General features: G+C 38.1%; 1 protein-coding gene across 1 annotated transcript in view; it reads right to left on the reverse strand.

Moving 5' to 3' along the window:
- Positions 1-26,016, reverse strand: part of St8sia6 (ST8 alpha-N-acetyl-neuraminide alpha-2,8-sialyltransferase 6) — a 44,396-nt gene that overhangs the window by 13,501 nt on the left and 4,879 nt on the right. The window contains exon 2 of the mRNA XM_090319178.1: positions 16,162-16,248. Coding sequence (XP_090175304.1) covers positions 16,162-16,223 — 62 coding nt within the window. The 5' untranslated portion in view covers positions 16,224-16,248. The remainder of the gene's footprint in view (positions 1-16,161; positions 16,249-26,016) is intronic.

Raw genomic sequence — 26,016 nt, forward strand, 5'->3', positions numbered from 1 at the left:
TCATGTGATCCAATGGTCAAGATAGCCCCAAACTCTTGCCATAGCCATTTCCTCTGCATTACACAGGCTCAATATGGGGTTTCCTCTACCACAAATATAAAACCAGGATGTTGGTGGGCCTGGAAGTCCCAGAATTCAGAAGAGTTAAATGGATTCCCCACAAGTGCTTAGCGATTAAGTCTCCAAGGAATCCAGTCTTAATATTTTAGCCTTGAATCTGAAAAAATTGTCCAAACTCATGTTTGCCCCACAGAGTGCCTAATTCCAAAAAAGGATATTTATTAGATTTGTGAAAATGCATTTTTTCCCTTTTTCAACATAGGTGCTATTTCCTTTTTTTGTTGTTTTATTTATGTTTCCATTTGCTTGGACTCTCAGGTCAAAATATTCCTTCTGTTGCAAATGATTTCCATGAAATGTTAATGACTCCTTTAAGAAGACAGTGGGCAGCTCCAGCTCGTGACTTGACAGCTTGAATCCTGCAGGTCTGAGCCCAAGGCTCACAGACTTCTCTTCTATTCAATATTCTCTGAGATTCCTTAATGAGATGTGTGCTACTTAAGGTGACAAAAAGGCTGCAGGCTCCTTGTAAGTCTGAACAAAAAGTTCATTTTTCAGGATTCTTTCATGGGTTATGATTCTAATGAGGGTCTTAGAAAAAGGAATTTTAAAATATAAGCACCTGCAGAATGTAAAGTACTTATTTACTATTCAAACCTTTGCTAACAAAGTAGTCTCATTTTGGTCCTTCATCCAAATCCACAACATACTTTGGCCAAACAATATGCCAACAGCTTCTCCCTATTCATGCTCTGCTTGTCTTTCTTTTTCATTTACATTTGTAATGAGCAGAAATTTGTTTGATTCTCCTTAATTTGTGCTTTTCCTCTGGCCCAACCCCTAAAGTGGACAAGTCACTGATTGGCCAACAGACCAATAATCACCATTTGGTTAAACTAACTGCCTGTCAAATAATTCATGTAAATTAACACATTTATATATGGCTTATATAATAACTCTGAAAACTTGGTACAAATAAGAATGAGAGACTCAAACAGGTAATACTATCAAAGCTAATAAGTCACTAAGTGCATATTCATTCATTCATTCATTCATATTATTTTTTTGTGACAGTCCTGAGGCTTGAACTCAGGGTATGGGCATTACCCTTGAGATTTTTTTTTTTTTTTGCTTAAGCCTAGCACTCTACCACTTGAGCAGCCACAGTGCCACTCCTTCTGGGTTTTTTGGTGGTTAACTGGAGAGAAGGGTTTCACAGTCTTTCCTGCCTGGACTGGTTCTGAACTGCCATCCTCAGATCTCTGCCTCTTGAGTAGTGAGGCCTACAGATGCAAGCCGCTGGAACTGTGAAAGGTGCTATATTCACTGGTGAATAAGATGACCAGTGACTATACCTTTATAGTGTTTACATAGAATCATGTGTGCTGAGCTCCCACCATGGGACCTGGGAGAGATAAATATGAGCAAAATGTTCTGGATTGAACCACCGTATCCTATTACCCAACAGATTTTGTTCTCTAGACGGTGCATAACTGGAAGTGCTTCTTAGATCATGAAGTAGGAAAGCTGTAGGTCTCAAAGAAATGTTTTACTACAGTCTATGCTACAGCAGGCAGAGATGATCAGGGTCAGTCTCCACGTGTAGATCTCCTGCCCCCGTGCCCATGCACACCTTGTGTGTCTGTGCATCTGAGTGTGGGCTTGTGTTTTCAGGATGAGTCATGTGAAGGTAGGAGAGAAGGAATAATTTAGTAAAGGAGGGTGAGACCAGGTCATTCTGGTTAGAGACTATTTCAGGAATGCTAAAGATGTGCAGATTGTTGGGGTTTTCTTTGCCTATAATTCAGCAGCAGGCACTGATTTCTCAAAATCTGAATGTGTTTGAAATTGCAGAATTAAAAGACTAGGGGCTGGTTAGTGAGAGAAATGGAGAGAGTTTTTACATGGTGTGTTCTGGTGAACTGTGGAAGCTTTCCTTCCAAAGGCACATTAATCAACAGGGGTCCGTTCACAGTGGGAGAAGAAGGGGAAATCCGTGATGGATGAAGAACTGATGACATCCACACTGTAGAAGAGCAAGCAGAGGGATTAAATAGCTGTCTCCCAGATTTTAAGGGCTATACTACAAAGAAAGAATTAGTTAACTTGGATAGCTTCAGGACACAGAACTAGAGCAACACGGACCGAATGCTGGTGACCCTTAGTGGTCATTGCTGGAAATCCCAATGTGATAGTATTGAGTGAGGGTCTTTGAGAGGTGAGTGGAGTTAGATGAGGTCATGAGGGGATAGCCTGGGTAAGGGTGAAATTACAGTGAGAAGTTGACAGCTTACTACACAGAGAAAGGATGCCACTGGAATGTACCAGAACTATAGAAGCACCCTGATCGTAAGTTTTCCAAGTTGTGAAGGTTAAATGTTGCTTATGGCACTCAGTTTAAGGTATAGGTTGGTATAGGCAGCTGCCTAATCTGAGTAAGACAGGGATCAAGGCATGAAGCAATTTAGCACTCATCATCTGGACAGCCAACAGGTGATATTCATGCTTCAAGGTCATGGGGACTGCAGTGTAAAACTTACTAAATATACATATGAATGAGCCAGCTCTCTAGTTTACATTCAGAGAGAGAGAGAGAGAGAGAGAGAGAGAGAGAGAGAGAGAGAGAGAGAGAGAGAGAGAGAGACAGACAGACAGACAGACAGACAGAGGTAGCTAGTATCTTGTTATCATTTTACTATCCTATGGAAGGAGGCAAGAAAAATATGCGGAGAGCTCTGTTAGAAGACTTTGTGAAGCTGGTATTAGCACAATGCCTACCCAGTAGCTTGGAAACTCTAGATAAACACTTGTTTATGGGAAGAATCAATGCAGGTTTGGAAAGAACCCTTCAGCTAACAGAAGGTGGGGGTGCAGTGGGAGAAAGAGAAAAGATTGCCTCTTGTGACAGACTCTTCTGAAGACAGGGAGATGTGAAGCATATGGTTTTGGGGTGCAAAGGGGAGAGGGCAAGGTATGAGATATATTTACTAAGTGTGAAGTATGAAAATAAAGATAAACAAGAGCTGCTGGGGGATAAGACAATGGCTGGGCCGTAAGTTTACATCTTGGCTTTCCTCAAAGCTCTAATGGATCCCATTGGAATCCATTCATTTCACAAATATGCCCCTACAGCAACTCATCTTTCAGGCACACACTGACTAGGCCTGGAATAAACCAACTCCAACCCTGTCTTGTCTTGAATACAGAATCAAAAAGTAGAGGGCCAAGTATGGTGTTGCACACTGGTAACCTCAGCCACTCAGGGGAGGTGAACATAGGGAGGATGATGACTGGAGGCCAGTCCAAGCAAGAAATTCTCAAGACCCCATCTTAATCAAAAAGCTTGGCATGATGGCCTGTGCCCATCATTCAAGCTGCATCAGGGAGCCCTAGATAGGAGGATGAAAGTCTGACATCACCAACCCCCCAGGAGAAAAACCAAGAGACCCTTGGGGAAAACAGCGAACAACAATAATAAAAGATAAGAAGTCAAGAGTGAGAAGAGCTTCAGTACAAAGCAATAAAGATGACTGAGTGTTTGTTAGCTGTGGCCTAGAAAGAAAGGTCAGCCAAATGTGAAGTCTTCTTATTTTTTTCTCTAGAAAGGATGACTGAGCCATAGGAAGAAAATCAATAGACTCTTGTGCAAGCAAAGAACAATTTAATCTCTCCCCCAGAGAGCTATAGAACGTATTATATTCATAAGTTATCCATTTCTGAAAAGGTATTTAATTAATGCAGATTTTTTTCAATATTGGTTTTTAAATTTTCAGTCGTACTAGTTGTAGGAGATACGTAGAAACCTTAAGGAGAAAGAACAAATTAAAATGATAGAAAAGTGGCAAAAGAAAGAAAGAAAAAGCTTGATACAGAAAAGCCAAAATAAAAAAGAGAAGGGAGGGAAGAAATCCTGGAGAAAAACAGAGGAGAGGAAAAGAGAAGGTAAAATTTGGTCAGGCACAGGCACCAGGCAGAGAGAAAGGTAAGGGACATTTAGAGAGGAACACAAACATGAATAATATTACATCAAACCACAGCCTGGCAAAGACAGAAAAAAGAGACAATGTTAGAAGTACAGTCAAGAATATAAAAAGAAGCTGGGTACAGTGGCTCACACCTGTAATCCTAGCTACTCGGGAAGCTGAGATATGAGGATCGCAGTTCAAAGCCAGCCTGGACACTAAGGTCCATGAGACTCTAATCTCCAGTAAGCCACTAGAAAACCAGAAGTGGTGCTATAGCTCCAGGGGTAGGGTGGTAGCCTTGAGCTGAAGAGCTCAGGGACAGCGCCCAGGCCCAGAGTTCAAGTCCCACATTCAGAAAAAAAAAAAGGCTATAAAAAGGGGAAACCTGACAGCAGTTTGAGCTTGCAGGCAAAGTTAGTAGGAGACACTATCTGAAAAACCAAATGCAAAGGACTGAGGCTGTGACTAGAGCGACAGGACACTTGCCTATTAAGTTGGAGGCCCTGGTTATCACCCCATTAACAACCCAACTTCAAAAAAAATAAAAACAGAAGAGCCTCTGATGTTAAGTGTAACTCTCATGTATACCAATACATAAAAAACAATAGCAAATGTACACAGGGCCGTCAACCAAGTACTTTTTGCAGACAGAAGAGAGATTCAGGCTTCTGAATGCTTCAGATACAGCTGGGATGAGCACAGAGTGACTGGTGGGCCAAATTCCATGTCCTCTCAGGCTTCTGTTCATGACTGTCCTTTCGGCCTTTTCAAAACTGTGAAAGCCAGTTGCAAGCCACGTAAGTGTGAAAAAGCAAATTCCCCGAATATAAAATCAACTGCTAACACACACGTGAAAGTTTCCAAATATATTTTAGTTTTTCAGATAAAACAAATCCAGGTCACTGCCATTATTGTACAATGTATGAAAAGAATATAAAAGAGTCATTTATATCAAATGACAGTTTCTACTTTTATTTAAATCATACAGTAACACAATTTTTTCCCTCTTTTTCCTCGTGGATATTATTCTAGGATCATCATAAGATCCTGAATTAAGTCTACATTTATGAAGTGTTGGGGAATTCAATACAGAATCTTCTGTGTAATCACATCAATATGCCATTTTTTTTGCCAGTCCTGGGGCTCGAACTCAGGGCCTGGACACTGTCCTTGGGCTTTTTCAAGGCTTCAACCACGGAACTACTTCTGGCTTTTTCTATGGATGTGGTACTGAGGAATTGAACCCAGGTCTTCATGTATCCTAGGCCAAACTCCCAGCCCTCAATATGCCATTTTTTTCTTTTAGAGGTAGTAGTTTGAAGACAGGCAGATACATTTTCTAGGAAGGTGCTCTATCATTTGAGTCACACCCCTGACCCTGTCTGTGAAAAGATTCTTAAGGAAAATATTCCCAGTGTATTTTGTGCTCAGACCCCTTTTTCCATAAAAGATCTTGTTTCATGAACTAGAACTTACTACAACAAGTATGATTGCATAATCAGTGGAAAACCATGTACATATATCTCAAAGGGCTTCATCCACGAATGGAAAACCATTTTCCTTTCTTCCAGGAGCCATTGTGATATTTACAACCTCATTCTCAGGCCATACAAAATTAGGAATATGGGTAGATGGCCACAAGAAGTTGACCAGAAGCATGTCTTCACAATCCCGAATCAAATGATTTCTCGTGTCATATAAGGCCTAGACATTCCCCATCCATAGCTATGGTGAGTGCTGCTGGCATCTTGTACTGGTGGAGACAGAGGCAGGCAGGCAGGTCATGCTCATGGTCATTCAGGAAGCCCGGTTCCCATCTCCTGCTAGGAAGTCAGTTCTCATCTCATAGGAATGCTTCCAAGACAGCTATTAAGACTTCCTAATTCAGCATCTTTTACTCCTTGGTTTCAGACCCAAACTCAAGTTTCTCTTTTTTCCTTTGGAAACTGGGTACCTAACTGTGTCTCTGGTTTTTCACTTCAGGTTTTCTTCCAAGCTGTGCCTCTTTTATCTCTGTCCTCAGGATGTACGCAAGAGAACCCCAAATATGAAGCTTCTATTCACTCCTTGAATTTGTCATCCCCATATGCTGTCTTATTGTAGGCGACATAACCTGGGATGTGAGACTCTAAGTTCTGCTTCTACTTTGGACGATTACTTTTTTAGGGAAGCTGGCATCATCACTTTTGATGAGACCTCAGGAGACACAAGGACCAGCTGTAGACTGTTCATATAAAGGTAAGTCTTTTTCTACTGAAACTAACATGCCAAAGGACTGTATCTTAGAAAGTTGAAGCTTAATACTTGCTGCTCTGGGTGACCTATTTTTTATCATGAAAAGATCAAAGAAAGTTCAAACAGAACAAATTGAATAGGAAGTGTATGTTTCTACCAAGTGCATCATATAATCCATAGGAAATAATCACAAAAGAAAAACTAGGGCATGTATACTTTTCCCCAAGCAGAAGTTTGGAACTAAAACTCTTTCCTATTCATTGCTATATTATAGACTTATAAAGTTGATTATAAGTGCCAAGAGTTTAAGCTGGTTTTAGTCAAATATGAATTGAAGATTGGCAAATGATATTAAGCTGGGAGTAATACCCAACATGCAATGAGATACTAATGCACAACAGACTATGCTGAGAATTTTGGATGGTAGATATTTATGAAGACATATGATGTTCTTGTGAAACTTGAGAGTAAGGATGATTACGCAAAAATAGGACAGAGTAAGGGGTGACTGATCAAGAAGCATTGTACTCACAGCCTCACTTATGGAACGGTAACACCTTTCTACAACTATTTAATAACAAATTTTTATATAAATAAAAATAAAGGGGCCGGGAGTTTGGCCTAGTGCTTAAAGTGCTTGCCTAGCATGCATGAAGACCCGGGTTCGATTCCTCGGTACCACATATAGAAAAAAAGCCAGAAGTGGTGCTGAGGCTCAAGTGGTAGAGCTCTAGCCTTGAGAAAGTCCAAGGACAGTGCTCAGGCCCTGAGCTCAAGCCCAGGACTGGCAAACAAATAAATAAATAAATAAAAATAAAATAAATAAATTATTTAAAGGGATGTTCTTGTGAGAATTTATTCATTCCTATAGGGCACTAAATTTATTTTATTATTATTATTCATAATTTTTTGTCAGTCATGGGGCTTGAACTCTGGGCCTGGACACTATCTCTGAGCTCTTCTGCTCAAGGTTACTGCCTTATCCCTAGAGCCACAGCACCACTTCCAGTTTTCTGGTGGGTAATTGGAGATGAGTCTCCCAGACTTTCATGTCTTTGAACCTCGATCCTTAGATCTCAGCTCCTGAGTAGCTAGAATTATAGGCATGAACTAGTGGTGCCCAACAGGGCACTAAACTTAATATTAATGTTCTTTCTAGACTTCATTTGATGGCTCATGCCTATATTCCTGGCTACTCAGGAGGCTGAAATAGGAGGATTATGGTTCAAAGCTAACTTAAGCAGAAAAATCCTCAAGACAGCCAGAACTAGAGATGTGGCTCCAGTGGCAGAATATTAGCCTTGAGAAAAAGAATTCAACTCCAGGATAAGGAAACAAAAGCCATATAATGAGTGATTGTTGTCCTTAATGTACTATGTTATCGCTCATCTCTTTTGCTGTTCCTTATCTCATACTGTTACAATATTTCTCCTTGTTATCTGATATATTTATATGTGCTTAATTGGTTATTTGAAATTGAATAGGGAAGGGGAGAAATCAAGATGAGCAGGGGGAGGGGGGAGGAGGGGAGGAAAATGGGGACCATGTCATGAGAAAGGGTATCAATGTTTGTGAAGTAATGCACCTTCTATCTGGTGAATATAATGTAATCCTTCTATTAATTAAAATAAAAAAAGAATTCGAGTCCTATTACAGGCAGAAAGAAAGAAATGAAAAATAATCTAGAAAGATGCTCAGTTCTTTTGAGTAAAGCCATGTTCTAGTCCTTATTCTGTACTCAAAACACATAGATCATGAATTAACGAAGTCTGTGAATTGATCACCCACACAATGAAAATGCTTCTCTTTGAGCAGTCATAACACTTATTATTCTTGATATTCATGAGAAGGAAGGATCACCCCTCTCTTTGGCTGCTGTAACCTGAGGGCCTCATGATGGGAAGAAGAATGACCTGAGAAATGCTGTCCAAAAGAGGACACAGAGAGAGGGGGGGGAGGGGAAAGAGGGGGAGGGGGGAGGGGAAAGAGGGGGAGGGGGAGAGGGAGAGAGGGAGGGGGAGAGGGAGGGGGGAGAGGGAGAGAGGGAGAGGGAGAGGGAGAGAGGGAAGGGGAGAGAGAGAGAGAGACGGGGGGGGGGGGGGGGGGAGTCTTCTCAAGAGTCTCTAGTCAGGCATCCAGAAAAACTAAGCCTAGGTTCCGAATTCCCACAGCTTTATCATCTGCACTCCTGATGTGAGTGCTTCAGGAGACTGAAAATACCCTTTCAGGCATTTTATTCTTCTTGCCTCCTAACTAGTCTCATTGTTTTCAATTTTTCACATAAAGATTTAATATTTTCATAACAAAACCACTCCCACTGGATCATTCTGAAGCATGTCAGCACTGATTTCATAATAAATTAACGTATCTAAATATGACCTATTTGTTGGCCAGATTTACTTAGGTTGTTAGAGACCTAGATGAAGGAATCAAAGTGCTTGAAACAGGGTAGGCACAGAGGAAGTTCTGAATGAAAGGCCAGACTGCTTGTATCAGTATGGAAAGACTGAAATGAAAGGAGACAAAGAAGATGGAGGATAAAAAGGAATTGGCAAAAGCCAAGTAATCTATCAGAAGGGGAGAAATGAATGGAAGAATCAACATGTTTAAAATGGGTAGAAATACAAGATATGAATAGCTGAATAGCATATACACACATGTACACACGCCATTAATTCTAAAGTTGTAGAATGTACAAGGATAGACAGATCAATGGAAATGAGACTTCAGAATTAAAAACTCACATTTATGATAGATCAATTTTCTGCTAAGCTTCCAAGACAATCCACTAGAAATAATTGTCACTTGGATAAATGGTGCTGGTGCAAATGGATATAGATTGGAACCTTCTTATACCATACATAATAATTTAAAAAATGGATCTTAGACCCAAATGAAAAAGGTAAAATTGTAAAACTATCGGTATATATTACGCTTTGGGTCAGGGTATGTTTTGTTAGATATAAAATTAACAGCACAAGTGATAAAAGACAAATTGGATTCCATAAAAAGTTTAAATTTTTATGCTTAGAAGGACATAAACAAAAAGTAAAATATTGAAATTAGAGGTATGGCTCAAGTGATAGAGCACTAGCCTAGCAAGTGTTGGGCCCTGAGTTCAAACCGCATCACAACCACTATATGAATGCTAATAAGAAAGTAAAAAATCAAGTTTCTAAATAAATTTAGGAAGAATGGGAGCAAATATTTGCAAATTATATATTATATATTGTGTCTAAAATACATAAAGAACATTTATAACTCAACAATAATATAGTAGTTCAATTTTAAAATGCGTGAAGAATTGGAAAAGACATTTCTCCAACTAAGATATAAAAATGTCTGTTAAACTCATGAGAAGCTACTCAATGCCATTAATGACTAAACAATGCAAATCAAATCCAAACCAGGATATTATTTCTCTCCTATTAGGAGTGCAACATTTTTAAAAGGAACAATAACAAATGTTGCTAAGGATGTAGAAAAATTAGAACCTTTAAATACATGGTCAGGATTGTAAAATAAGTCAGACACTTTGGAAAGTAGCTTTGCAGTTCCTCAACATGATAGGCCTCAAATGATCATAATTCTACCCCTAGGTATCTACCCAGACAAATGAAAGAATGTATTCACAAACAAATACAGATGTTCAGATGAAAGCATTACTCATAATGAACAAAAAGTCCAAGCAAGCCAACCATACACCAGTTAATGAGTGATAAACAGAACAAGTTATATCAACACAAGGGGATATAACTTAACAAGAAAAAGGACCAAAGTGCTGATACACATGCTAATGGGTGGACTGAAAACACCAAACCAAGCGGGAGAAGTCAATGGATAAAAACCATATACTTGAAATTTCCAGGACTGCCAAATCTATATTCAGAAAGTAAGTTCTTAGGACTAGGAGAAAGAGAGACTGTTGCTAGCAGGAAAGAATTTCTTCTGGGCTTAGTGAACCTATTCTGGAACGGGTAGTAATAGTGACACAACAACTCTGAACATACTAGAAATTATTTTTTAAAAAGTTCTACTGGGGGACAAAAACATGAGAAGGGGTATCAATGTTCCAGAGGTAATGCATCCACTACCTGATGAATGTAACTGTAACCCCTCTATACATTACCCTGACAATAAAAAACAACTACAATGTTCTCGGCACTTTGATTGGCACAGAGTGAGCACACTCACAATTCATCTGCCTCATTGCTTTTCAGAGCTGGTGCATCCATTAACTCATAGGTAACTGAGTTAGCATACCAGAAGCCAATGAATCCACTTGCAGGCAAGCTGGAATTGAAAGGAAGGAAACATCTGGAAACATGGAAATGATAGGATATAATGGCCCTGGGCCCCCACAGTGTTGCACTGAGAAGTGAGAGAGAAAGGAAGAAAGAGCTGACATAATCTGTTGAAGACTTCTAGAAATTAAGGATGAAAGAGCTCCAAGAACCTGGTGTATGGCAGATATCCTGTACATTTACGAATATATGTGAAACATAAAACAAGTGCATAAACATTTCCCATAGCGTGCAATTTTGCTGAGGCATATCTCAAAATTCTTTATGACCTGGCAGTTACGTGAGCCACAATTCAGCATGGGCTGGACACAAGTCTAAGATGAGAGATTGAATGAGGACCAAACCAATGACCAGCTCAGAGAATAATTAGTTCATATACTAGCAACTCCCCACCCCCAAACCCAGAAGAATATACGCAGTCACAGAAAGAGAAGCTAAGGTGGATGATGCCTGTCTGTGATCCTAGAACCTGGGACCCAAGACAGGAAGATCTTGAGTTTGAGGCCAGACTGAGATACACAGAGAGACCCTTTGATACACCATAGCAGATCTGTCCCCCAAGATATCGTTCCATTGTGTAAACTGTACAGCAATGAAGACATAGCAAGCAATGTTGTAAAGAAAAGAAGATCTGGAAGACATGGCAGCCTTGAAGGCTGTCTATCCTGCACAGGCACATAGAACAATATAGTTCATGTGTAGAGTGCAACATGAGAGGTAAGTTTTGCAGCTGAATGACACCTGAGTGATACATTTTACAGTGAGACTAAGGAGAGGAACAAGTCCCTAAGGTTCAAGAGCTGGTTTTCTATTCATAAATAAGGCAGAAGTAATGACATGGTGTGGGGTTTTTTGCTTCTCTAAATGCACAAGCCTGCTGTATAGTATGACAAATAGAAAATGATATGACAGAACATTAGCAGTGAAAAATGGCCTTTTCACAGAAGAAACAAAGAAAAGAGGCTTTTTGCAATCCTACAAGTGACCCAAAACGCCTATCAAAAAGTATGTATATCCTCTCAAACTTGAAGAAAGGTAAAATATGTATTGATTTCAGCTATCATCATAGTCACTTTGGATGATCATAAACAAAATATTTCAAGGGAATGGGAAGGAAGAAAATATGGGCTCCGAAAAATGTAAGTCTCATATAATCAAAAGATGTGTCTAATAGAGACAATTTTGCTTTTCTCTGGGCAATCTTAGCAACAGAACCAAATCCTGGAACATAATACCATTCTTTAAGTGTTGTCTGAGTGAAAAAGTATAAGCCTGCTAAGCAGTAACAGCAACAAACGCTAATATTGCCTTTGGAGAAATGCTTCAACAGATAACTAAAAACATCGTAGATCTGATCTCTTGAAAGATATTAACCAAGTGAGATCATTAAAGGACACCCCATTTTAATGAAAGAAACATGTAGTTTTAAAAAATTCACATGTGTAATGCAGAATATTTTACCTTAATATGATATTTTTTCCAAACAGAAAAAAATGAAAATGAAAGCAATGCACTAGCTGTTATGGTGGAGGTATTAATGAATCAACTAACATAGTGTTGGTGTTTTCCTTGCAAATTTAATACAAGGAATGAAACGGAATTAATTTCGAGAAATTTTAATTAAATCAAACCTAAGGGGATACTTTTGAGATCTAATAAAATTGTTAGTACCTAACAGTTATCTGTGACAAAGAAATCAGGCACAAAATACCTATTTTCCAAGTCATTTGAAAGGTAGTTCATCTTCGTAAGACTTTAACACATGCATTTAAATCACAGCCCTGTGTTCTCCAACTAAATTTTCAATAAACATGTGGTTGATAATATTCAAGTTCTTGGATTCCAACATCAACATAGTGTCTAAAGAAATCGGATAACCTTAGAAGATCCAAAAGAAACTTAAAGCAAAAAAACAATACATGTATTTCTGAACAAGAAAAGGAAGAGGAAATAACATGAAAATTAATGCTGTTTCTGTGTACGCATTTATTTCTGTAATTGATTATACAAAGGAACACAGCTCTTTAAAGTTAGGAGACAATTCAAGAAAGCTAATGCAGGAATTACTATGTAAGTTACCTAGGGAATGAAGCTCAGACATCTTGGAATGGGATAAAGCCTGCTTACCAGAAGTTTCCAAAGCTTTACAAATGAGCTTTAAAAGGTGACAAAGAGGAAGTGGGGAGGAGGAGGATGAGAGACATTCCTGATCATGTTTAGTGTGACTTCAGAACTTCAAAGTGATTTTTAAATACTTGAGTGTTCTCAAGCAAATGATTAGACCTACAAAATACAACAGGGTTGGATGCAAAGAACAGTTAGCCTGTTAGGCAGATTTTTGTGGTTAAAAAGTATGGGGACAAGATCCTCCCTCCCTCCATCCCTTCCTCCCTCCATCCCTTCCTTCCTCCCTCCCCTTCTTTTTCCCTCAGCTGTATTGGGGTTTGAATTCAGGGCCCAAGTTCACTTGCCTTAACTTGTTTGTCTGGTACTGTGCTACTCCAGCCACATCTCCACTCTGACTTATTGCTAGTTATTTTGGACGCAGTGTTACAAACTTTTCTGTCTAGGCTGACTTTGAACCATGAACCTCTGGATCTCAGCCTGTTGAGCAGCTAGGGTTACAGGCAGGGGACAATGGTATCCAACAAGCCTTCTAGCTTTCAGATTTTTTTTTTTTTGGCAAGTCCTGGGCTTAAGCTCAGGGCTTGAGCACTGTCCTTGGACTTTCTCAAGGCCACAGCTCTACCACTTGAGCCTCAGCACCTCTTCCATCTTCTTTTTCTATGTATGGGATACCAAGGAATCGAACCCGGGTATTTGTGTATGCTAGGCAAGTACTCTACCACTAAGCCAAACTCCTGGCCCCATTTTCAGATCTTTTGACCATAGAGTCCCCATAATTTTCAAATAGTCTCTAGGCTTCTACTGAGCTGTGGATGGATTTACTATGCAGCCACTTGGTTATATTCTTTAGAACACAAGTTTTGTAATGTCTTCTGAAAGGATATTATTGCCTTTTAAAGCTCACGTTTACTCTCCTCTTTGACATAAAGTGCTATAAATACATAAAATGGAAAGGCAATTCAGTTGTATGACATCTATAATAATAAGGAATGTTTCTATATTACCAGCCTTATAACTAGGCAAAGGTTCCTGTATTTGATCAGCTGTAGTAATAAAAAAAATTAGGAAGGATAATGATTCGCTATAGTCTAATTGCACAGACTTCCATGATTTACCTTATAAATATTTTCATAAAGTAAACATTATAATACATATTCAAGTAAAAAAAGGAATGACATAATGACTATTCCTTCAAAAGACAATAAACAATAACCAGCAGAGCCCTAGATGTTTATTTAAATTGTCTCCCCGAAGGGCTAGATAGGCCACTGGGAAGTTGTCATGGTTATTGATGTACTTTTTATACTAAGATAGTTCTAAGATAAAACACATCATCCATCTATGTAGCTTCTATCTCTCATGATCTACAACATGATGTTCATACAGACTTTGATTAAAAGAGATGGATGATTGTGTGTGTGTGTGTGTGTGTTTAAAGGAAGAAAGAACAAAAAAAACTTGAAAGAGAAAATATTTTTTAATTGAGTTGATTTTGTAGGAGAAAACCAGTGGAAATAACTGAAGGCCTGGAATAATACTATATTCAACTGGATAGGATTTACTTTCGTGTCAGTTACTTATCTTGGCTACAGGCAGATCTCCTTAATTCAATTGAGGATGGAAATAATTCCAACGCAAGCTTCAGTCCTTTTGAGAACTGGCTTCTTCTAGGAGCTGCTAGAAGCTCAGCTCAGTTTCTCTGCCTCTCAGATGTTTTATATTCAGCAAATGTCTGGTGAGGTAAAGCAGCCCCAAAGGCTTTGCTCACCTCTCTTGACTTTCCTCTTCCCCTAGAGCTTCGTCCTATAAGTCTCCCTGCCCTGGCAGTTTTCCAATGCCTTCAAATCACTGTAGTCTATTTTGTTTTGTTGATAATTCATTCAAGAGGCTTGGTCTCAATCAACTTTACAGCCAGCAGTTGACACTGCACCTCCCTACCCCTCCCTGATGGTTGCTGTCACTTTTCATCTCTCTAGTTCATTATCTTGAAGTGACTCGACCCTCCCTAGGTCAGGACCCCAGTGTCTTCCTTGGTCATTTTTTAAAACATATTCTGCACATGTAAAAAGCTCTCAGAATCAGCCTTTCTTGCTACTTGATGGATTGAAATTGCCTGAATACCTTTCTATCAGATCTCTCTGACATGAGGATATCTGAGATCTAGTTTTGAACAGGACTAGGTAGCTTAAAGTATCTCAGAGAGGAAACCACTCAACAGGGATTCCTCTGGCAATCTCTCATCCTGGAATGACATCACAGGAAGATGCTTAGTCACAGCCCACAAGATGTCAGGACATCTACTCATCCACTTTCAGCTTTGACCCAGTCACAAACTCCCTCTGTCACTCCACAAAGCTGACCAGAGCCTGTCTCATACAACCAGAGGCCGTTTCTCTAACACCAGCACCACTGACTGAAGGAAGGCTAGGCAGAGCCATGGAACTATGCAAACAAGAGTGACTTTCCCTCAGAAGGAGAACCCAACAAAACAAAACAAAAAACCAGAGGAGAAAGTAGTGTCACTAACAATGTTTTAAAAAATAATACCTAAAGTAAGTTTTGAAATTATGAACAAGGAAAGACATACCAGTGGATTGTCATGTAATAAAATAACTTAGCATGAGACAAAGCCTAGTGGAATGCACAAGGGGAAATCAGAATGCAGATGACAAAACAAGGCCTAGAACCCTCAAGACCAGGCATGCATACAAAATGACCCAGCTTTGTGAGAGGTGGAAGTATTGGGTATTATATGTACTGAAGCTGCCCACTGCTTTAATTAACACAATTTCTATCTGTGACTAGATTCTAAATTCTCCAAGCACAGTCAATGGCTCTTGAATGGTTAACAAACAGCATCATGTCATCTGATGTCTCTTCTTCACATGATGGTGTTCACTATTCTGTTACAAAGCTAGTGAGGAAAACTGGACCAAAATGTGCAAGAATCTGAGTTGCTGTTTTGTTCTAAAGTGATAAGGTTAAAGATAAAGATGATCCTACCTTTTCTAAGAATTCTGGAATGCCCTCACATTTTTTGGTTTACAAAATAAAACATACATGGGAGGAGGGAAAGTGGGACAAAAACATGGGAAGGGGTCTCAGTGTTCAAGAAGTAATGCACCCACTACCTGACAAATGTAACTGTAACTCCTCTGTACATTATCCCGACAATAAAATTTAAAAATATATAGACATGTTACAAAGAACTAACATCACCTAATATATTTTTAAAAAACCATAATTTGTTTTGGTGAGCTTAAGATTTGGGAGTTGATCACAGTAGCAGAGTTTTAAACAAGGGAGATAGATTATCATGCATGGCACACAAAGGATTCAATGTTCAGTCCCTCTCACTGCCAATTGGCTTATGCTATTTTTTTTTAAAAAAATTCTGATCATTTTCCTAATCAAAAAAGCTAATGAACAAAATATTTTTCAGTCATATCACATATGAGAACTCATCTTACCTGAAGTTCTCATATTCTTCTGCTTGTCGTTTCCATGGACAGCTCTGTATATTTGTGATCATCTGAAGATAATCATTCTCTGAATACCTAAGAAGAGAAATGCAAATGTGAGGACATTTCATTTCATTAAAAACTAGAATGTGAAGACTTCACAAGATGTTTTCTTAAAGGTTATTTATATAATTAAGCCCTTTACCTCATTTCTGCGATCAAGCAGAAATAATTAAATACGTACTCATTTCACAACACCTAGGAGAACACAACATGCATGATGCTGGTTTTAGAGTATGTGAATCACCCATCTTATAAACCAAATCCTAAGGTTACAAACTATGTCGGTCCATCACCTTGCATGTATATCTTCCCATCATTGTATGGCATCTTTAACTCACTGACAAAGCATCATCAATATGTATAGCTAATTGATTTTTCAGACTGTAAGATAGTAGAATTAACTTTCAATTTATAGATACAAATTTCCCCCAAAGAACCTCCTTTTACCTTTGAACAGTGCATTTCAGACCCAGGCTGGAATAAGATTAGAGAGGTGTATATTGGCATGGAACAACGTAGAGGTGCTCACAGACCTCCCGCCAGCTGAAATTCCACCATCAAGTATGAATTCCAGAAGCATTAAATACTGTTTCATCTTTAAGGGTGCTCATTTGAAATGCAAATACCTCCTTGAATAAGAAAACTCTGAAATTACCTTTCAATTCATTTCTTTCTAGTCATTAGCTGCCAACTATCAGAGATCAAGGCTGGCCAGCACTGAGGAGGATAGGAAAGGGAAAGGGGAGTAATGGCTTCATCTGGGAAAATTACTTCCTCCTCCACATCAGTAAAACGAAAGTTCTGTGGAAGTTTATCTCTAAAACAAAGGCTTTCATACAGGTAGTGATGAATTCAATCAAGTGAATCCTTTGTCCCAGAAATTTACCTTCTTCTTGGGCTTCTCTTCCTTTAGTAATTACTAACAAGAATCAAAAATGTCTTCCCTTGATTCCCACAGGCCCAGCTGAGAAAATCTGACCATCTCAAAGGACTATTAAATACTCAAAGAGAAGCAAAGCCAAGAGTCCGCATGGGAGGGATTAAAAATCGTTCTACAGCATAAAGGCTTCCAGTCTTAACAGATTTAAATCACTGCATGGCATCCAGTACTTGCCTTAGTACAATGTCTTGAGACACTGGGGTCTGACCCTTCAATCTGGTACACACGTGATATTTCCTAGTTGAATTTAGCATTGTCTGTCTCCACATGATGGAAGATACCCAAAGACCCTTTGGAAGTCACTGTTAAACTCACACACACAAATCTACCCAAAGCTTTCTCCTTTCTCACTATGTTCTCTTTAAGAGAGATATAGTACCATGAATTTCTCCTATCTGTAGAAATCTTATCTATGCCCCAAATATCATGTTAAATCTTTTCATAATATTTGCAGGGCAAGAATCAAAGCATTATATGTGTAAAGGTCCAAAACAAAAGTAGCAAAATAATTGCTCTCTCTCCCTTTTTCCCCACCATCTCTTTATTTCTTTCTGTTACTGTCTTGCAAGCAGTAGGGCTTTGTACCTGTGACGTAAGAGCAGTTAAGCCATGTCTCCACCCCTTATTATTTTACTTGCTTATTTTTATAGTTTTAATTATTATTTAGATAGATTTTTACCCAGTGGGCCTTGTATCGAGACCCTCCTATTTATGTCTCCCACCTAGCTATTATACCCAACATTTACATTGAAATATTGTCTAACTAGCTTTATTCCTGGTTATGTCACAAAATTTGATCCTCTCAATCTTTCCTCCCAAGCAGTTGAACATACAGCCATGAGCCACCACACCTGGCTAATGATTTTCTCACTAATCTCAACCAAAGTATACGAGCAGTAAGAGATGGGCCAAATACAAATAGATTTTCTAATTAAATCAATAAGAATTGCAAATATATTTTGAACTGAGATAAAAATTAACAGGAAAGATAAGGTATATAGGAAGTTTTCATCCTACCATGAAATGAAATGTTTCAGTTAAAATGTTTTATTTAAATGATACACGTTAGTTGCAAAAGAAACTATATTTCTCATGATGTATAGCTAGGAGTTGTGAAAGTGAAGATTTAAGCATTTATTGCTAAATTCACTGAAAATGTAAAGCAAAGGGACAAAACAGAATGGAAAGTGAACACAGAATCGGGCACCAATGAAACAGACACCTCAAATGTCTAAGAGAAAGGAGTCAAAGAAATGTGGAGAAATATGATGGAAATTTTTCTTCCAAATTTAATGAAAACTATAAATCCAGAGATGTGAAAAGCCCAGCAAACCCAAAGGACAAGAGACATAAACAAAAACCACAAGAGATCTGAAAACAAAAGTCATTAAACCAGTCATCAGAAGAAAATATTAGAAGTAATTAGAGCAGAAACGTATTATGTACATTATAAACAATTGTTTGCATATTAGGTAAAGAGAAAATGGTAAGTGTGACAGCATACTTGTCATAAGGAACAACTGAAGCTGGAAGGCAGTAGAAAAACATGAACATGCGGAACGGGATTTATCAAAAACTGTCATTCCAGAACTCTATGAACAAAACATAAAACAAAATAAAAAAAGTGAAGGTGCAACAGGAGTTTGTCAGACATATGAAAACTGAGAAGATTCATAACCCATAGACCTATAGTATAGCCAAGGTTAAAGGAAGGCTTTAGATGAAACTGAATGCCCTGAGTCTATTATGGTTTTCACTTTGGTTGGCTTTAAAAGCAGAGTTTGTATTTGTTTGAAATAATTCTTATCTGTGTATCAAGTTTAGTCGGGATCATTAAAATTTTCATACATTGCCAATTAGAGTAGAAGTGCGTTATAAAATACATACTCGCGTTTGTAACATTTTGACTTAGTGATACACATCTTCCCACCAATGGTAGCTGGCTCCAATGTAATTCAAAATTGAAAAGTGTCTATCATAATGTATCTAATTTTAATGGTAAAGCAGTTGCATAAGAAAGATGGATGGTTGGGTTTTGACTACCATTATAGTCACTGAGCACAATATCAAACTCATCTGTTACAAGAAAAAGATTCTCCAGAAGACAGTAAGGAAACTACTTACACCCTGAGAATACTGTATTCCAAGAGCATCTTGTATATCTAGCCTAAAAGGAAGCATTATTCTCCGATCTTTTAAAGGGGAAGATTAATGTGGGTGGAATATCAGAGAGAGTTAGTTCCTCCTCTTAGTACCTACCCTTCTCTACTTAAAAAATACAGCACCACGTAGTAGTTGTTTTAGAAAATTAAGACTGTCACAGTACCATCAGATGACAAGAGAGACAATGGAGGGAAAGCCCCGTGGATGCCACAAGTTGGGCCAGTTTCTGGGGTAAGTGTGTCTCTTCAAAAGCTGCCAATGAGAGAAAAATGCTCTAAATCACATCAAAATTTTTGCCCATTTATATTTCCAAGGGTTTTCAGTTTACAAAGTGCAGAGTTCACCCCTCCCCCAAAGTCTTCGGAGGCAGCACTATTTATGGTATTACTTCTGCTTTTAGGAATGACAAAATTAAAAGTTCTGGGAAGGTAAACAGTTCTGCTCAGTATTGCAGAATAAGCGGATGAGCTAAGAATTAAACTCATGTCTTTTGATGCACATTCCAGCTCTCTCCAATATATCACGCTGCATCTCTTCTCTTTTCATAATGAAACTGAAAATTAATCCCATCAGAAACATTTATTGGTCCCAAGACACACAATAAATCACACTAATGCAATGATTTTCAAAAGAATAAATAATATCTACTTAAATCATTAGAAATAATATTCAAAATGAAACAAAATTATAAATAACATCGAGTGATACTGAATAAATATATTAATTGTTTAAATATATTAAAAACTATATTAAATGTTTAAATATTTTTCTCAGATCTCTTTGAAGATCAAGATCCACATGCTGTGACTGGTTTTGTCTCAATTAAGATAAAATTGAGTTTTTAATGCTTTAATTTCTGGGTAATTCATTACAGCCTTAAATATTTATTGGGTACTTATTAAATGCCTCAAAATTATCTTGGGGGTGTTAATTTATTAGCTCAATACAAGCTGCTACAACATTAGTTTTTATAACCTTGTTTATGTCTGGGAGGTGAGGTACGAGTGGGTGCTGAGCCTTGAACTCAGGGCCAAGGTACTGTCTATTAGCTTTCTTCATTCAAGGCAAGAACTCTACTACTTAAGTCACAACTCTGATTCTGGCATTTTGCAGGTTAATTTAAGAAGAGTCTTAAAGATTTTCCTACCAGTGCTGACTTCGAACTGCAACCTTGAATAGGTAGAATATGACAGGAATGGATCACCAGTGACTGGATAGTTTTTGTAACATTTCTTCCTGGTGCAAACCATTTTTTTCTGTCCATAAAATGTGTGGGAACCTAGGTGGTTCCTGTGCAGATCAAGAAGTCTTGTGTAGCTGCCACTAAATATTTTGAGGAGCTCATCCCTGCATACAAATAAAACGTGCAAAAGAACACAATGCTTCACGGGTTTTAGTCAATTCAGCAAATCATTTCCACTCAGCCATACTTTGTATAGAATGACTGATGAGTGTATGAAAGATAAATGAAGAGAGCTATGTGGCTTTTAGACTAGGCAGAGCCAGGCAGAAATACCAATATTTCATCAACTGATGATAAATGATTTCACTTTACCTTAGTTTTCTACTTGATGGTAGCTTCTAATTATCATTTTTTAATAGGTAACTTGCGATTCAAATATAATGTGTATTGTCAATGGACACAAGAGGAAGCGATCTGAAGCTCTGATTTTCTTGGGAAGGTTTAATGCCACTCAGACAGGTAAATAAATATTGCAAAGTAGTATTATAATAAAAAATTGAACTACAAAGCATTTTAAAAAAGCAGCAGCCGGGGGGGGGGGTGAGAGTTTTGCCTAGTGGTAGAGTGCTTGCCTAGCACGCACGAAGATCCGGGTTCGATTCCTTGGTACCACATACATAGAAAAAAGCTGGAAGTGGTGCTGCGGCTCAAGTGGTAGAGCTCTAGCCTTGAGAAAAGTTCAAGGACAGTGTTCAGGCCCTGAGTTCAAGCCTAAGACTGGCAAAACAAACAAACAAAACAAAACAAAAAACAGCAGCTGGGTGCAGTGGCTAAAACCTGTAATCCTAGCTACTTGGGAGGCTGCAATCTGAGGATCTCCATTCAAAGCCAGCCTGAGCACTAAAGTCATGAGACTCTTATCTCTAATTAATCACCAGAAAACCAGAAGTAGCACTGTGATTCAAGGGGTAGGGTGATAGCCTTGACTGAAGAGCTCAGGGACAGCATCCAGGCCCAGAGTTCAAACCCCACGACCAACCAAAAAAAAAAAAAAAAGCAGCATCCTAGATTAACGCCTAATTACACAATGTACTTCTTCACAGCCCTAGTATTTTGGAGCCTTAGTATTAACTTTAAAACTTTTACAATACTTTTTAATCTTCATTTTTAATGATAATAAAGCTTGCACCCTTGCTAGACAAGAGCTCTACCATCAAAGGTAGAGCTTTATTTTATTTTTTTCAGATAGTTTTTCTTACTTTCACCTAGCTGGTCTCAGACCACAATCCTCCCATCTTTACCTCAGACGTAAGCTAGGATCAGTCTAACAATCTCCGCCATTCAGTTCTAATATTCTGTCAGATTTTCTTAGCCTTGAAGAGATCTTTCTAATTTCGCATAGCATTATACTGTTTTAAATAATTTTCAAGTGGCTGCTGTATATATTATGTATAATATATGTATATATTATCATATACATATTAACACTTAAACCAGCTTAATATTTATATTAGCTTAATTATACTAATACATAAAAAATCACTACTATATAGCTTTATTCCCTTTTCTCTTTTGAGATGTGATTATTATGCATATTATACCTATTAATGTCAAAAATTAAACTATACAATGTTATAATTAATATTTTACCACATTAGTCATTTCCTTAGTACAATAACACTTTGCTATCAATGGCACATATATTACTTGTGAAAAACTAGTAAGGGCTGTAACATTTTTGTCTTTTGTTTGGGGTAAAATGGGCAGATACCAGAGAAGAGAAGTTATCTGACCTGACTTACAACAATAGGATTTCTCATCGACTCTGTTAAATAGTTTCTAAGAGATGAAGAGGTGAAGCTAGGAAAACCATTAAATGATACTTGCATAATCAGAAGAGAAGAATAGGAGTAGTGGGGTTAGTAAGAATCTCAACTTCTGGAGCAGATTTGATTGCAGTGAATAGAGCTTAAGGATGTATTAAGTGTGGAGAGAGAAAGAGAGAGAGAGAGAGAGAGAGAGAGGAGAGAGAGAGAGAGAGAGAGAGAGAGAGAGAGAGGGAGAGAGAGAGAGAGAGAAAGAGAGAGAGAGAGAGAGAGAGAGAGGAGAGAGAGAGAGGCAGAGGCAGAGAGAGACTATAACATCAAAGTTGTAGGTAGACCTGAGCAAACAGAAGGGCAGACTTGTTACTAACTGAATTAGGGAAGAGTGGAGAGATATGACTGGGTCATGATGGCACACTGATGCAATCACGGCCCTTGGAAGAGGCTGGAGTACTGGAAGATGAAGACCACAAAACAAGATGGAGTGTAAGATTCGGGAGGAAGTTCAGAAGATCAGTGTGAGACATGGTAGATTTAAGAGCCTTTATCCTTCACTCCAATGAAGCACTAATTGGCTAGAGGTACATATAAATCTGGGAAGAAGTCCAGGTGGTGGATGTAAATTTGGAAACCATCAGTATGCTGATGTGTATATCCAGGAGCCCAAAGAGCCTAGAAGACTGAGAATGAAGAGAAATGAGGCTAAGAACAAAGCTCTCACCATCCCTGAGTAGAAAGTAAAGGGAGATGAGGAAGAATCTGCAATAAAAACGGGAAACGAAGCCAGTGAATGGTAAATATATTTAAATATTTGACTCTCTTAATATACTGAGAAAAGATGAACAGAGAACCTCTTTCTTGTAATGCCAGTTAGGCAAGAGTTCTGATCAGGTGAGAAGCATGCATCCTTGACAAAGCTCCCCAGTGGATACTAAGTTTTGAACTCAGGTAATATTTAGGCCCCAATTATGATTGAACCAAAAGAAACCAGTGATCATACACATAGCCATTAAGGTAACTGCAATGCAAGACTATGCTATATAAGCCTGGTCAAGTGAAGGAAAAACAATATATATATATATATAGTATTTTGGAAATGGCTCACTTTTGAGTAACTTTGAATTAAAATCACATGCATTTCCTTTTGCATCTCTGACTTTGAACTGTGATTTCATTACAAATGGTATCAAACAGTCAAAAACAAAAAACAAGAACAAAAACAAAAAACCACCAGACTCTTACCCAGACCCTGTCTGTGTCATTTTCAACTCCCGATGTTTTACAAGCCATAGAAGCCCTCACAGTTCATTTGTCTCATTGCTAAAATTAAGACAATAAATCTACTCTGAAGAATTAATGTGAAGACTAAACATTTAAATTACTTGGAAGAATGTAGGCTCACAATGGTAGTTGTTATGATCATTATTGATAACTATAGTAACAATAATTATGAGCAGTACAATGAAATGTAATAGTGTAAGTGATTACAAATTGAGTAATAAATTCACTATTGATAAGCATATAACAAATTGCCCCCAAACTTATAGGATAAAAACAACAATAAACATTTATTACATATCAGTCAGGAACTCATGACTAGACTGGCTTAACTGAGTAAGTGACAATGGTCCAGAATCTCTCATTATGCTACAAAGTAAAGATATTCTTTGGGACTAAAGGACTGACTTCCCTAAATGTCACTGACAGGATGGCACTGGACCTTGGCAGAAGAACTCAGATCTACCATGGAGACCACTCTAAGCCTTCCTGAAATGGTAGCTGTCTCCTGTTAGACCAAACCTAACAAAGAATGGGAGGACAGAACTCAAGAGTCTATCAGGACTTCATCACATATCCTATTTCTGCAATATCTTTTTTTTAAATGGATAGAAAAAATTTGATGTGATATATAAAATGAAAAGACATTCCATATTTATACTTTGGGACAATTGATAGCGTTAAAATATCCACATAACTCTAAATTGAGATACTAATTTAAAACAATCTGTATCAACACCGTATTTCTCAGAACTACATAAAATAATCTTCAGATATTTATGAAATAACCAACAAGAACGAAAAGCTCAAATTACTTTAAACAAAACAACAAGCAAACACAAACAATAAAAAAGGAATTGCACTCACAATCAGGATGTCAAGATATGAACACAAATTGCTAATAACATGAGTTAAAGACAATGGGTCATACAAATGGTGCTAGAAAATTGGTGTAACTTCATCTACTTCTACAGTATCTTAATGGTGACACAGGACAGCACCTTCAGTGAGGCAAGGACTTAAAAACTGGGCAAATACCTAAAACATAACTTTGGGGAGCCATCTTTGGAGATTTGGCTAGTACAAAGAGAAAGTAAAATGATCCTTTAAAAATTGGAAGTTATATTAGAAGATTTTTGAAAACAGAAATAATTTTCTTTATTGGCTGATGACTTTAAGTTAGTGTGGTTGTGTCAATCTTTTTTTTTTTTGTCAATTGTAGGGCTTGAACTCATGGCCTGGGCACTGTCCCTGAGCTCCTTTGTTAAAGGCTAGTGTTCTGCCACTACTCTGAGCCACAGCTTCTGGTTTTATGGTAGTTCATTGGAGATGAGAGTTTCATGGACTTTCCTGCCCCAAAAGGCTTTCAACTGCAATCCTCAGACTCAGCTTCCTGAGTAGTTAGGATTACAAGCATAAGCCACCAGCCCACAGGGTGTGGTGACTTATTATCACTGTCTTTCCATTGGTGACTTTCTGTAAGTGACTTGTTATTTGAAGAAGCCACGGATGTAAATATCCAGCCATCACTGGAATCTAAATAGAAAGTTGGTATTACAATTTTCTTCCAAAACAAAATTCAGTTTTCTTTTCACAGACAACATTCACAGTAAAATACTACTCCAATTTTCAGCATTGTGAAAACCAAGTATTGTTTGGGGAGTTTATGTTGTCTGTCTTTCTACATCAACAACACACACACACACACACACACACACACACACACACACACACACACAGACACACACAGAAAAAAAAAGTGAGAAAGAGCAAAAGAAAAACAGTGACAGGGAGATAAGTCTTAAAGTTTTATTTCTCATCCTTTCCCTGATATGTTTCCTGGTTTGGAACAAGTCATACTCCTATATTTTTATTTTCGAACTGAGGGAAACAAATTCTTTGAAAACACAATCACTGGAAACAAAATTTCCTAAAAAAAATTCCGTATAGGGGCCGGGAGTTTGGCCTAGTGGTAGAGTGCTTGCCTAGCATGCACGAAGACCTGGGTTCGATTCCTCGGTACCACATACATAGAAAAAAGCCAGAAATGGTGCTGAGGCTCAAGTGGTAGAGCTCTAGCCTTGAGAAAGTCCAAGGACAGTGCTCAGGCCCTGAGCTCAAGCACACGACTGGCAATAAATAAATAAATAAATAATAAAATTCCTTATAAAACGTAGTAAAAACAAAAATTTCTCTGAATTTCTGAAACTGTTTTTCCAGGTTTTAAGATTGTGATTGTTTCCATGTATTTTCTAGGGACAGAGATTGTGATTAAACCTTTTCATAGATTTGACCTGGCTTTGAGTGCAAATGCAGAGAGGCATGGTGGCTTGTGTGCACCCCAACATAAACCTCTAAATGAAGCTGGGTCACAGTATTACATGACTGTGAACTCAGCTATAGTAGAGACATGA

Source organism: Megascapheus bottae, chromosome 26 (assembly GCF_031878675.1).
Source record: "Megascapheus bottae isolate mThoBot1 chromosome 26, mThoBot2.hap1, whole genome shotgun sequence".
Classification (NCBI taxonomy): Eukaryota; Metazoa; Chordata; class Mammalia; order Rodentia; family Geomyidae; genus Megascapheus; species Megascapheus bottae.